Source organism: Branchiostoma belcheri, unplaced genomic scaffold, assembly GCF_001625305.1.
Source record: "Branchiostoma belcheri isolate BF01 breed outbred unplaced genomic scaffold, Haploidv18h27 scaffold33, whole genome shotgun sequence".
In the NCBI taxonomy this organism is placed as follows: domain Eukaryota; kingdom Metazoa; phylum Chordata; class Leptocardii; order Amphioxiformes; family Branchiostomatidae; genus Branchiostoma; species Branchiostoma belcheri.
Window position 1 is genome coordinate 283,376 of NW_017803943.1, and position 15,036 is coordinate 298,411.

Here is a 15,036-nt window from a genome sequence, read left to right on the forward strand (position 1 = left end):
CTTCAGCTCAAGTGATCCTTAACTTTCCAAAGAGGGAGTATGCTAGACTGCTTTGATTTTAGGTTCATGTTATAAGTACTCTCTTGTAATTGGTGTACATAGTTATGAAGCATCCTTACTTTGTTGTGACATTTAGATGCTGCACACAGCGTCAGTCAAATCAGATGTTCTGTGAATTTTCACATGCTCAAGGGGTACTTAACATTGAAGGATGCATGCCAGACATCTTTGATTTTAGGCATATGTTGCAAGGACTCTCCTGCATGCAACTAGGTTATGCAACAATCTTTGATTGTCATGATCAGGTGTTCTGTGAATTTTGACCTGCTCAAGTGATTCTTAACTTTACACTGAGGGAGCGTGCGAAACGGCTTTCATTTTAGGTACATGTTATAAGGACTCTCCTGTAATTGGTGTACGTACTCTAGTTACAAAACATCCTTACTTTGTTATGACATTTAGATGCTGCACACACTCAGATCAGATTTTGACATGATCAAGTGGCACTTAACTTATCATTGAAGCAGCATGCCGGACATCTTTGATTTTAGGCATATGTTACAAGGACTCTCTTGCATGTAACTAGGTTACATACTTACGAAACATTCCCACTTTTGTGACATTTAGACACTGCACAATCTCAGACTGTCATGATCAGATGTTCTGTGAATTTTGACGTTCTCAACTTCAGCTCAAGTGATTCTTGACTTTCCACGGAGGGAGCTTGCAAGAAGGCTTTGGTTTTCGGTGCATGTTATAAGGACTCTCTTGTGATTCGTGTACATAGTTATGAAGCATCCTTACTTTGTTATGACATTTAGATGCTGCACACACTCAGTCAGGTCAGATTTTGACATGATCAAGTGGCACTTAACTTATCATTGAAGCAGCATGCCAGACATCTTTGATTTTAGGCATATGTTACAAGGACTCTCTTACATGCAACTAGGTTACATACCAACGAAACATCCCGGCCCCCACTTTTTGTGACATATAGATACTGCACAATCTCAGTAAGATTATCATGATCAGATGCTCTATGAATTTAGATTCGACATGCTCAAGTGATTCTTAACTTTACACTGAGGGAGCGTGCGAAACGGCTTTGATTTTAGGTACATGTTATATGGACTCTCTTGTAATTAGTGTACATAGTTATGAAACATCCTTACTTTGGTGTGACATTTAGATGCTGTACACACTCAGTCAGATCAGATTTTGACCAGATCAAGTGGCACTTAACTTATCATTGAAGCAGCATGCCAGACATCTTTGATTTTAGGCATATGTTGCAAGGACTCTCTTACATGCAACTAGGTTACATACTTACGAAACATTCCTACCTTTTGTGACATTTAGATACTGCACAATTTCAGACTGTCATGATCAGGTGTTCTGTGAAATTTGACCTGCTCAAGTGATTCTTAACTTTACACTGAGGGAGCCTGCGAAACGGCTTTGATTTTAGGTACATGTTATATGGACTCTCTTGTGATTCGTGTACATAGTTATGAAGCATCCTTACTTTGTTGCGGCATTTAGATGCTGCACACAGCGTCAGTCAGTTCAGATGTTCTGTGAATGTTCACATGCTCAAGTGGTACTTAACTTATCATTGAAGGAGGCAAGCTAAATATCTTTGATTTCATGTATATATATGTTACAAGGACTATCTTGCAACCAGTGTACATACTGACGAAACATCTCCACTTTTTGTGACATTTAGATACTGCACAATCTTAGTCAGATTATCATGATCAGATGTTCTGTGAATTTTGACATTCTCAACTTCAGCTCAAGTGATCCTTAACTTTCCAAAGAGGGAGTATGCTAGACTGCTTTGATTTTAGGTTCATGTTATAAGTACTCTCTTGTAATTGGTGTACATAGTTATGAAGCATCCTTACTTTGTTGTGACATTTAGTCAGTCAGACTGTCATTGTCAGACGTTCTGCGCATTTTGACACGCTCAAGTGATTATTAACTTTACACTAAGGGACTGCTTTGATTTTTTTCGGTATATGTTATAAGGACTCTCCTGTAATTGGTGTACATACTTTAAGTTACGAAACATCCTTACTTTGGTGTGACATTTAGATGCTACATCTCAATCAGTTCAGATGTTCTGAGACTTTTCACATGCTCAAGTGGCACTTAACTTATCATTGAAGAGGCATGCTAGACATCTTTGATTTTAGGCATATGTTGCAAGGACTCTCTTGCATGCAACTAGGTTACATACTTAGGAAACATTCCCACTTTTTGTGACATTTAGACACTGCACAATCTTAGTCAGATTATCATTATCAACTTATCATTGAAGGAGCATGCTAGACATCTTTGATTTTAGGCATATGTTGCAAGGACTCTCTTGCATGCAACTAGGTTACATACTTACGAAACCTCCCCGCCTTTTTGTGACATTTAGACACTGCACAATTTCAGACTGTCATGATCAGGTGTTCTGTGACTTTTGACATGCTCAAGTGATTCTGAACTTTCCACAGATCAAGTATGCGAGACTGCTTTGATTTTAGGTACATGTTATGAATATAAAGGGCTCTCTTGTGATTGGTGTACATAGTTATGAAGCATCCTTACTTTGTTGTGACATTAAGATGCTGCACACAGCATCAGTCAGATCAGATGTTCTGTGAATTTTCACATGATCAAGTGGTACTTAACTTATCATTGAAGGAGGCAAGCTAAATATCTTTGATTTCATGTATATGTTACAAGGACTCTCTTGCATGCAACTAGGTGATTATAACTTAAGCCTGAAGAGTCATCGTGGCAAGTCCAGACATGCTGCTGGCTGTCATGATGCCCCTACGACCGTCACGGTTAATATGGGACCGACTACTACTACTACTACTACTACTACTACTACTACTACTACTACTACTACTACGTCTTTGTTGTGAGATGTAGGTGCTTCTAAGTCAGATAAGATGTTCTGTGAATTTGGACATGGCCCAGAAAGTCACTTTGTACAAAGCACGTCGGAGAGACTGTATTGATTTTTTGCCCATGTCTTAATCCCCTTAAGAATGACTCATTTCCACTTCCGCGACTTGTAAAGACTTTTCAACTTCTAGATCCGCTGCTTTGTCATTTTCCACCCACGACATTTCAAATCTCCAATTGCAGAGCACCTTAATATTGTGGCATGATTCTCAACAGTATATTGTAGATTAGAGGCATCGAATCTTCTGTAAGCCTTGTGTGCCAATGATTATGATGGATGCTCAAACAACTTGTGTGCAAACTTTTTACCACGTGGGATTAATTAGTTCCCACCTCCCACGCCAGGTACCAGGAAAAGGTATTGAGTCTATTGACCTCAGCATGTTTCCTGTTTCCCGACTGACGACTGGTCCTGTCGTCTTGATACTCTTGGGACGGAATTATTGTTTGGGCAGCGCTAATTCAGGGGTGTTTGTATGCATCTTGCGTCCTCAGGGGCACAAAAAATGGAAGTGAGTGGGTGAGATTGAGTTTCAGTCAGGGTTGTGACTTGGTATGAACGTATACGTAGTTGCAGGGTGTTGCATGAGATCGCCAGGAATGTATACTGTCTAATGATGGCATTAAACCATGGTGTAAGACCAGAATAAGTTACGTCACACAATCGTATGGGTAATAATTCATTCTACGATGCAATTTAAATGAGTATTTCTCCATCAAACAATACAGTTCCAATACATTCACAAGCCTCTTGCCTGAAGTCTGAAATCTTCGATTTGTTGTTGTAGACATGGCGGCTTAACCCAAAGGTTGGCATAAAAAAATGTTTTCACACCAAAATTAACGAGGTTGAAGAAACAAAGCTCAGCTGGTCTCGTAGCTGAAGGGATTCCCCGGACGGTCGCTAGACTTGAGTGTGCGAAGCCTCAAATGGAAACATAAAGTTAACGAGAAATAGACTCATGGGGTCTGCCCCCAAAGCGTTACAAAGGAGACCCTTTTTTATTCCAACATTTCATGACTAGACATGGTGAAGGCACACTCAAGTTGTATCAACTTATTTTATACCGTCACCAACGCAGATACATAGAGGACAAATACGGAACATGACAATACTCATTATCACCTGAGCTAAGTGAGGAAAGTCGTGTTAAGTGCCTTTCCCAAGGGCACAAGATCGGTGGCATGTCAGGACCCGGGACCTATTGGTTCCGAGTCGAGCACTCTGTCGCTACGCCACACGACCCCACGATGAAAGATGACTGTTTAACCATATATAGTCACGCTTGCGGTGGATCTGCTGTTGTCATGGATGTCTCCATGGTGCATTGATAATTTGATTTGATTTATTATGTACGTTGCTATGAGAACCCTGGAGCTAAGGCCTCAACAATCAGGACTCAACTCAAGACAGGATGCAAACTGTCACTCATGAAGCTTGCAGCGCTCCAGGGTATTGCTCTGATGGAAGAGCAAATTATCTACGCTTAGATTACACCAAATGATGACGAGCAGAACAATTTACGATTTGCTTTATAGTCCTCAATGCGCTATTTTTTTAGAAGTAGACATCTCCTATAACGAGACAGACTTGTTCCGTCTATGCTATGGTTGTGTGATGCTGTTGGTGCTTTAATTTCTGTCACACTCTCACAAATTGAGGGGTAAATTTAAAGAGTCTGACAAAAGGTCTTATATTCCATATGAAATGATTCATACATAACCATCCTGCCCATTGATAGGGGTTGATAGGCACATTGGAAAATGGGTCAACCTTTGCAAACGGTTGATACTTTACAACTGATTTCATTTGATAAAATTATGATATCATGAATAGAAGAGTTCATACAAAATCATCTTTCTCGTTTTAGCGGAAGAGAAGCATTTTTGTTAATCTCCAAGCAGATCCCTCTCGGTGGCAAAAAGATAGTATCAAATTGGCCAGGCAGTATCCATTAGCCAGAGAAGGTCCGCGGCCGTGGGGATCAGGACAAAAAAAAACGGCCATATATAAAAAGGTAACGATCATTCCCCACAACCTCTGCTTGGAGAGTACATTTTTGTCGCCAAGAGCGATAGACATCTTCTATCTATTATGATAAGAGATCACGAGAGCGTCTGTGCCGCAGAGCTTTACAGAAGAGACGTCAGAGAGCAATGATAGGATTGCTCCCTAGCACGACGGATCCAGTTTAATTAAGATTAAATTTGATTTACTTATACACGAGCAATGGGAACGTCTACGTGCTCCTTTAGTTGAACTGAGCTGACGGACCTTCTAGAGGGACGGTCAATAGCCACGTTTGATCACTACGTTACAGTTATTCTACTTTGAAAGTGAACACTGAAGCCGTCTTTCCAAAGATATCCAAAGATTAGGACATTAACGTTTATGTGTAAACCTTTCTGGTGGACCTTTATGGCACATGAAATCCTATATCGGCACGTTCATTGAAACTTTCTGCTTTTAGTTTCTCTTATCTCATCTATCCCTTAGCCTCTAATCATTTGACTTGGGGCACCTTAGGTCGCCACAAAAGACCTGACAAACAAAAACTACAAACAGCAACTGGGTAGATTTTGAAAACTGTCAGCTGTTTGAAGTAGCATCCACTACTTTTCGTCAGTGACTTGACGACCATTTTTCTCCACCCTGCTAGGTTTCCCACTCTTCTTAATGTTTCACTTAGTGTCGTGCCGGTCCATTATCAACTCTTCCGTTGTTTACTCCTCTTTCTTCCTGCCTCCACAGGGCGGTTTTGGCTAGTTCTCATGCCCAAACCGCTAGTCTATAATGACCCGTGAATGTTGCTTTCAAAAGCTCAAAGTTTGCTGGCTGCTCCCGGCGTCGCCTCCAACACTCTTACAGAGTGACGCAACAACATAACTCATCCGTGCCTCGCGTGAAAGGTCTCATCAGGTGAAGACATCAGTGGATATAACACTGAAGCAAGAACAGTACATGTGCATCATAGGAGTCTAAAACGCTTTTCAACTGCCTGTAGAATGAGAGGATGTTTATGAATGAATCGTTCCATACAGGGCAACGGAATCAGACGAAAGCTAGTTCTTCTAATCTTTCTAAGGAGGTTAGAGTCTCTTCAACCTCCATGATCTTTCTTTACTTTATTTCTTTATTTCAGGCATAAGTCGCCCATACACAACATACATATAAAATACACACACAATAACATCAGTAAAATAAAAATATAACTATATGTACAGACGGGCCCAGTTATTGCGAAAGAATCTGCTACGGAATATCACTTCAGATTTAAGAACAATCTGAGACCCCTGCCAGACTTTTTAAATGTGTGACATAACAGTTCTGGGGATTGTGCCAAAAGGAGTTGGGAGATATTTTTCTCTTCGTTGTGTAAAACATGCACTTACGTCGGCTTGAAAGTAGGGAGTTTTCGCTTAGATATGAGCGGGGTAATAGCAGTTTAACATCCACAGACGAATGCCATGGCAGTCGGAATACTTTTAGTACCTCCGGAGAGCTAAACCTAAGTGTTGGTCTCAGGCGAGAGCTTGTGGTTTTCTCAGCTTTACAAGGATTATCGCGTAACGCCAAATGATATTTGCTAAAAACTTAGGCACCTGTTAATGGACGAAACGGGAGCCATGATAATTCTAGTAGGATCAGCTCGTCACTTTAGTAAAGGCGTAGGATTTCGGACAGGAATGGTGATGGTGTATTGATCCCCGGATGGCCCCTTTTCTGTAATTGCTCACCATGGTTTCGCTTTGTGTAGAAAGGTCGGTTTAGTGTTATTATAGGTCGGCTTATTCATGAAAAGGTCAGAATTAAAAGGCGTTAACCTAGGCGCTACCAGGAGAGACAGCCACGAGGCTATTCATCGCACGCGCTAAATTTGTTCCATTTTCCTGAGCCTCCGTAGCAGGCTTATAGAACTGGGGGTTTGGTGGTCTTCGGCTGTTTTCTGAATCAGCCCAAAATTACGGGATTACGGGAGTAATTCAATCAGACCGGCTATGTTGTCTACATGTATATGCAATCAGAAAATAGCACATAGAATCTCCCAAAGACCATGAAGACCCACAAAACCCCCAGTTTTTGGCATGCTATTGAGGCGACATTTTCCTTTGGTTTTGCTCCTCCAAAGAGAAATTCATCTTAAGTTATAAAAGTGTTTTGCTAGCAAATGTATCGCTTTTGCTGCTGGTATGCTGTGTTGTCTTCTATAGCTCTGAATTCGATACTAAATTTGTTGGAAACACCTACATGTATGAGGTAAACGTCAGCCCTACGCGAAGAAGTGGAATAAAAGATAGGGGAATTTTCCTGGTGCAATGAATCTGTATAAAGTGTACAATTTTCGTTAATGTGCTGTATATTTTTGCTGTCGTTTAAATCATACTAAATTGCACCATGCCAGCGATAGCCCTCTAGTGCAAATGTAGCCTTGGTGAGGTCGAAGGTTCAAACCCTGTGGTGTCATGTCAATCACACACCAGGGGTGTTACAGGGCAAAGGCCACTATTTGGCGCATGCATTTAGTAAGTGCAGACAAACCAACTGAAAATAGCCTTTTTCTTGGTATGTGTGGATAAATGTTAGTATTTTCAAGCTCGAGAGTTATTTCTTTTTCTATTTAGTTGAAAAACTGGCTCATAGACGTGTTTTGACTGCCTGGTAGAGCTCTAAAAGCAATGCCATCGTTTTGTTATTTGGTGCTGTACAGGGCTGTCAGAGGTCATGATCTCAGTGTTTCCATGGATCGCACTTATTTTCGCTGGTCAAAATTTGAAATTGTTTGACTAAATTGACAATTTGGAAGTTGGACTACCCTGTCAATATGAGTTTGCAATGTTGAACACTCAAGTAGGTGATTTTTGACAGCTCAATTCTTGTATTGTTAAATATATTCCAATTGGGGCTGGAACTTAGTGTCCTGTCCCCTGCACACCGCTTCAAGTCTCTGCTTAGGATTCTGGCAATGCATCTGTCTGCCAGTCTAGAGGACCCTCCAGACTGCAAATGAAATGATTCTATCCATCTTGCCTGTCCCGATCGGATTACTGGTTTTTCATTCTGCCTGGAAGCTAGACTTACTCGTTCAATGTGGATTTAGAACTTCCGACTTCACAGGTTGATGGGTGGATCCTGATTTACCTCCGCCACACGTTCTTTGTCAAGATAGTCACGTCAACCGGAGAAAAATAGAAGGGTTCATTTAGGCCACAGCAAGTACATTTTATTGATGGCATCCTCCACAGACTCCAAATCTAATGCCAGCGGGCGAAAAAAAACATGGTTTCTACATTTTAAAATTTTGACTCAAACATTGTACAAATGGTTTTGATTCAACTTGGGAACATCACATATACACAGCCAGCATCACATATCACTGCATCAAAGTAAGAAACAAAACATCAAATCAGAGCCTTTTCTTGTCTGCTGTCTTCATAGTTATCTACCATCCAGCTTCGGGCATGGCAACAGACATCTTTGCCCATTTTCGGCATGTTGACCACTGTCAGAGGGCAACAAAAATTTTTTTCAGAGGTTGATGTACGGATTCTGATTTACCTTCGCCACGCGTTCTTTTTCAAGATAGTCACGTCAACCGGAGAAAAGTAGAGCGTATCATTCAGCAGGCACACGGCCAGCTTCCATCATGTTATATGTGCTAACGCTTAGTAGAAGTACGTGATACGTCATGCTAATGTTACAGGCTGAAACTCTAAAACAGATTCTGGTAGCGGAAGATAAAGAACTCGTAGGCGAAAATGAGTTTCGTCGGCGGTAAATTCTGGTCGTTCAGATTGTCCATTTTTCCCCGAAGTCAAGGCAAATTGTGTTATGGGGATTTCGTTATGGCAAGAAATATTAGTAGCGCCTTCTGCAAACGGGAAGATGGCACAATTTCGAGATATATATGGCCTAGTAAGTGTTTGCATTCTTGCCCGAGGGCTTATATGTATGAGACGGCTTATTGCAATTTCTATACCTACGGGAGAAATATGAATACACAGATGGCCCATCTTGTAGTAAATTATGATAACTTACTACAGTGGCAAAGGTGATCGGCCATCACTCTTTGCAGTGCAGAATGCATGATGGCAGGAGATGTATGTAGCGGATTTTCATCGAGACTTTGTGTGAATGAAAATAACATTGAGTATTGGTATATTAATGGAGTAAATGGGGAGTTTATAATCGCTGTTGTTGCTGTTGAGGCCATCACTCATAACAGTGCAGAATAGAGAGAAGAACTTTATTGCACGACAATCGTACATGATACAACGTATGACAATAACTATTGAACATAGTACACAAAAGAGGTATAGAATGACATAAATTACCAAAACAATAAGGGATAGCAGGAAATCTTACAATTAGGTGGGGCAATCGAGATTTTTTTCTAATAACAAAGCAAATTTCTATACTTAGTCTAGTATATTTACCTATATTTTTTACATTGTGCGTCTAAAGATATCTTCAAATCTGTCTTTAGCATTTAATCTCTTGAAATCTGTTGTACTTTTTTAAGAAATGTGAATACATCATGTCCACGTAGCCTTAAAATCTTACCAAGGACAAGTTATAACGGCACAGTAATACAACGCGATCAGAATTAACACAGTAAAAAAATGAATGCTATAGCACTGTTTATTACTTTGTTCACGCACGTACCGATAATTCCTGACTCCCCAGAGACTTTTTTTAATATTCCAACATATAATCACAAGACGTGATGACGACACACTTAAGTTTTTTTTCAATTTATATTAATGCCGCCACCAACACAGGGGACAATACAATACTCCGTTTTCACCTGAGCCAAGTGAGGAAAGTCGTGTAAAGTGCCTTTCCCAAGGGCACAAGATCGGTGGCATGTCAGGACTCGAACCCGGGACCTCTCGGTTCCGAGTCGAGCACTCTGCCGCTACGCCACACGGTCCCACAATAGTTTAACCGGCACAGTAATGCAACGCGATCAGAATCAACACAGTAAAAATGAGTGCAGTAGCACTGTGTATGAACTTTGTTCACACACGTACCGATCATTTTTTGACTCCCCAATGATATGCAAGATACGATACGGAGTAGAAATGTGAAGGTAAAGGTTGGATTTACCAAAGGTTGTAAACTCATGTAATGTATCTGGCTTTACAATAGTAGTAAATAAAGGTCAATTGCGCATGCAGCAATTTCCTTTACAACCGTTAAAAGTCCGGTATTATCGTGCTTGACTTTTATTTACTGACATTGTAAAGTTCAGAAGTGTTTATTAAGAAAAAACAAAGTAAACATTACCCAACTATACTGGCCCGGTAAATCTAAGTTTTCGTGCAGTGATAACGCGTTATCGCGAGTGGTTAGTTCCCAAAGATTCTTCCTTGGCCCACGGCTACTGACTACAGTGCCTTTTTCCGACAGCTTTAATCATCATCAAACTCCCCGGGCATGTTTGATGGTGGCGACGCTCGTAAGTGGCGCGGGTTTAGGAACAAATTACGACGGGTTAAGATCGTTGTGCTGCAGCTCCAGGGACCACAGCCGCATTACCCCGGGACAAGCCGGGCGCCGGAGTCGGAGGAAAAGAAAGTGAACGCGGTGATCATCATCGGTTAAGATTTGAGAAACCATCAATCTAGCTACACCCGGGCTGCGGGGGAAATTTGGAGTGTCTTCCGGGAGGGAGAGAGTGGAAGGAGGGTGTTATCGGGGATTGCAGCTTGTTGAAAGGTTCACTTTCAGTGCCGAGATTCGCGCGGAATAGCAAGTTTGAGTTATCGCGTTTCTACCGGACGCTATCGCTCAACACAGTCCCCTCACACAGGAAAGCAAAATGAGGGAGCTGTCAGCTGCGTTGGCGTCTACGGTAGTGATATCGAAGTAATCTGCCACTTTCTATACCAACTTTCTTTTATTCTGCTGACGTAGCAAGCTGAACAAAGCTATTAATGGGAAGTTTCGGCTCCGGCTTACAATCCAAGCAGAGGTTGTGGGGGAATGATCGTTAGCTTTTTATATATGTCTGTTTTTTTTTGTGTGTGTTTTTTTTGTCGCTACCCCCACCAACGGTGGCCTGCGACCTTCTCTGGGATACTGCCTGGCCAATTTGATACTGTATTTTTGCCACCGAAAGGGATCTGCTTGGAGATTAGCTCCGGCTGCCATACCAAGGGTGGCCTTGAAGTTGAATGGTCAGGTTTTACATGTACGTCATGTCCAGACATGCTGCTGGCTGTCATGATGCCCCTACGACCGTTCACAGTTATGGGACTTACATACATACATACATACATACATGTTCTATGGTATCTGTCCTTGACCATTGTTATATCATCGGTCTCCTTCTTTATCGCGTTTTTGCACTGGCTCCAAACTTGTGTTACACAATCTTTCACTGTCAGGAGACAATTTGGTCCCCTGCTCCAAGAGCTTGTGGTCATACACCTCTAACTTAAGGGATTCATTCTCATTTCCAGAACTACCAATAGGAGCTCCGGATTCTTTTTCACCATGAAAATCAATCCAATAGGAGCTCAGAATTGTCTGTTATTATGGAAACCAGCCGTCACACATATCTGTGACCACGTTGCGTGATATGGGATCTTCATGTTTTTGTTTGTTTGTTTTTATTCGGGCCACAGAAAACAAAATACAGACATAGAGGTGACGTAACTTAGGAGTCAAACCCTTTAGACATAGTTTTAGAGAAAACTATACTTTTAGACAATTACCTTTTATTGTGCAGATTCTGTACTCTGTTTCAATGTCATTTTATCTTTGTTATCTGCAATTAGCTCTCGGGCAGGAATTTGCAATATATAATAATAAACTTCTTATCTATTGTGGGGTCGTGTGGCGCAACGGCAGAGTGCTCGGCTCGGAACCGAGAGGTCCCGGGTTCGAGTCCTGTGCCCTTGGGAAAGGCACTTTACATGACGTTCCTCCACTTAACTCAGGTGAAAATTAGTATTGTCTGTCCTGTATTTGTTTCTATGTGTGGGACACAACACCAGCAACAGCTGCCTGTATCCCACGTGTACTGCACTGTTGCAATTTCAATAAATGAAATCAAATATATTAACGCCAGGATGTTCATGTTACTGTGTTTTATTTTTCAGGCAAGTTGGCGCCATTCATAGAGGTCCTGGTTCTCCAGCTGTCCATCCTCACCATCATGGCAGTGTCCGTGGACCGGTACCGGGGCGTGTGCCGCGCTCTGCAGGCCCAGGCAACCCGGCGCCTCCGCGGCACTGCAGTAACGATCGCAGCCGCATGGGGGCTCTCTCTGCTCACCAGCAGCCCCATGCTGGTCTTCGTCAAGTTCTCCACCTACCACGTCAACGGGTCCTCGGTGGAGATCTGTGAGATGATGAGCCTGGCCGAGTCGTGGAAGGACGTGTACGCCGTGGCCGTGACCGTCATGTTCTTCGTCGTGCCCTTCTTAATCCTGTCGTCTCTGTACAGCCTCATCATCCGTCGGCTGGTCAGTTTCAGTTTCAGTTTATTTATTTAACCAGAAGATATACTCAGGTCATTCGACCTGCTTTTCAGGTAGATCTGGGTACAATAAAAATGCAGAAACAATACAATGATAACAACACAGTACATAGCACATAATAGCCATACAGCAGTACAAATACAATATAATTACAATGAGTTTTTGAAGGCCGTTACAGTTCGGAGCTTTCTCTGTTCTATCGTGAGCTGGTTCCACAGCACTGGAACCTGATACCGCAGGCTCCCTTTGTATGCGTTAATGTTTGCCGGTGGAACAACCAGCATGTGAGGGTCCCAATTTGCTAACTGGTTTACAGCTAACCGTGTCCGTCTGTTCAACAACAGGTCAGGAGGGCCTCGGACGAGACCAGCGGCAACTTCCGTCACCAGCAGCAGGCCCGGCGCCGCGTCATCCGCATGCTGATCGTGGTGGTTCTGGTGTTCTTCCTCTGCATGCTGCCCAACCGGGTCTTCCACCTGTGGATGTTGTTCGCCCCCCAGGAGAGCATCATCGCGCTCGGCAGCGGCACGGTCATGAAGCTGATCGTCTTCATGCGGTCCCTGGCCTTCCTCAACTCCTGCATCAACCCCATCATCTACTCGCTATTCTCCACGCGATTCCGCTCCACCATCCTCAACTGCTGCCGCGGCCCGCCCGTGCTGCAGGGGCGCCACCTGTCGGCTTCTTCCGCACATACAGGCATGTACTTTTGACTCTTATATGTACCGATTATGTTATGTACAACTTTCATTTGATGTTTCCAGTCTGACCTTTTGATTCGGACTTGGATTTATGTTTCTTTATTTCTGTACCTATGTTTAATAATATGTTCATGTCTTATAAGCCCATATGGGCTGGGCGACAAAAGTCGCAAGACACGTAAATAAAAAAAATCATTCATTCATTCATTCATCCATCCATTCATTCATTCATTCATTCATTCATTCATTCATTCGTAGTAGTAGTAGTAGTAGTAGTAGTATATATATTGGTAAGCCTTTATTTAAACTCGACAGCTTGTTCGGTACATACATATGACCGCTTTTCAACAAGGTCGAGGGTGAGGGCAGGGTCACGGATTACAAATCAAACAAAAAAATATATAATAATACAAAAATAAATAGTAAATCATCATTCATTAATTCATACAGGCAACCCGTCCCGGATCGTCCTTCTTTAATTTCTCTTGATATTTCCAGTCTGACCTTTTGCTTCGAACTTGGATTTATGTTTCTATGATGTCTGTACCTATGTTTATGTTAATAATAGTAATAATAATAATAATACTGGTTTATTCTTCTCTCTTGCACATGTTACATCTCGCAGGGCATAGGCCCCGCTGAATTGGTTGCAACTTCAAATGTTCTCGTGTCTTATAAGCTCATATGGACTGGGAGACAAAAGTCGCAAGACACGTAGATAAAATTCATTCATTCATTCAATCATTCATACAGGCAACCCGTCCCGGATCGTCCTCCCCGAGCTGAACGTCCTGTGGAGGGGACCGGACCAGGCGGCGGGCGCGGCGGGCGGAAAGAGGACCCGGCACCGCCTGGCTCTCGCCGAGCTGCCGTCGCTCAGGAGCTTCCCCGTGTCGGACGAGTCGGACAGCGGGAGCGTCGTGTACATAAGGAAGTGGTCCTTTGACTGGGTGAACTTGAAAGAAACAGCTCTGTGACATATCTCCGAATAGATACTAGGGTGGCAAAAAGACAGTATCACATTGGCCAGGCAGTATCCATTGGCCAGGCAGTATCCATTGGCCAGGCAGTATCCATTGGCCAGGCAGTATCCATTGGCCAGAGTGTCCAATACGCCACCTCAGGATCTGCAGAAATTGTTAGGGTGTAGCTACAAAAAATGGGCCATAGATAAAAAGGTAACGATCTTCCCCCATCAACCTCTGCTTTGAGAGTACCTGTGACCGTGGTAACATGCAGACACTTTGTTGGACTCGCAGATAATATTTTAAAATGATTTGTCTCATTTTTGCTCAAAGTAACTCAGTAATACATGTTACGAATTCATTTGTTGTGGCTTGGTCTAGTTTTGGCATAGTTTCGTTTAAATTTATGATACTGCAATCTATGATACAAACCAGGATTATGATGCTAGCCATCAAGCTTCCAGTGATCGTGTAGATAAGGAAGTGGTCCTTCGACTGGGTGAACTTGAAGGAAACGGCTCTGTGACCGCAGTAACATGCAGACTCTTCCGTTTTAAAGTGATTGGTCATTGATTATCCTGATGAAGGCGACAGTGGTCGCTGAAAATTTCATCTCTGTTTAACCTGTGTGTTGTAATAAAGTTCAATATTTTGCTATGATTACTACCAACACAGATGAACTTTCATGATAATGCAGGCTTTTTGTCGGACTCGCAAATGATATGTGTGTCTAATTTCAGCTCATTTATTGTAGCTTGGCCTACAAAACCAGGCATAGTTTTGTTTAAATTTATGATACTGCAATCTATGATACAAACCAACAGGATTATGATGCTAGCCAGTTTCTAGGGGCCTGACCAGTGATCGTGTACATCAGGAAGTGGTCCTTCGACTGGGTGAACTTGAAAGAAACGG

The 15,036-nt window shown here is 42.3% G+C and overlaps 1 protein-coding gene across 1 annotated transcript in view; it reads left to right on the top strand.

The window, feature by feature from the left end:
- Window positions 1-14,133, top strand: part of LOC109475260 (growth hormone secretagogue receptor type 1-like) — a 27,277-nt gene extending 13,144 nt beyond the window's left edge. Inside the window, exons 2-4 of the mRNA XM_019775860.1 lie at window positions 12,076-12,440; window positions 12,800-13,154; window positions 13,910-14,133. Coding sequence (XP_019631419.1) covers window positions 12,076-12,440; window positions 12,800-13,154; window positions 13,910-14,133 — 944 coding nt within the window. The remainder of the gene's footprint in view (window positions 1-12,075; window positions 12,441-12,799; window positions 13,155-13,909) is intronic.
- The last annotated feature ends 903 nt before the right edge of the window (window positions 14,134-15,036 follow it).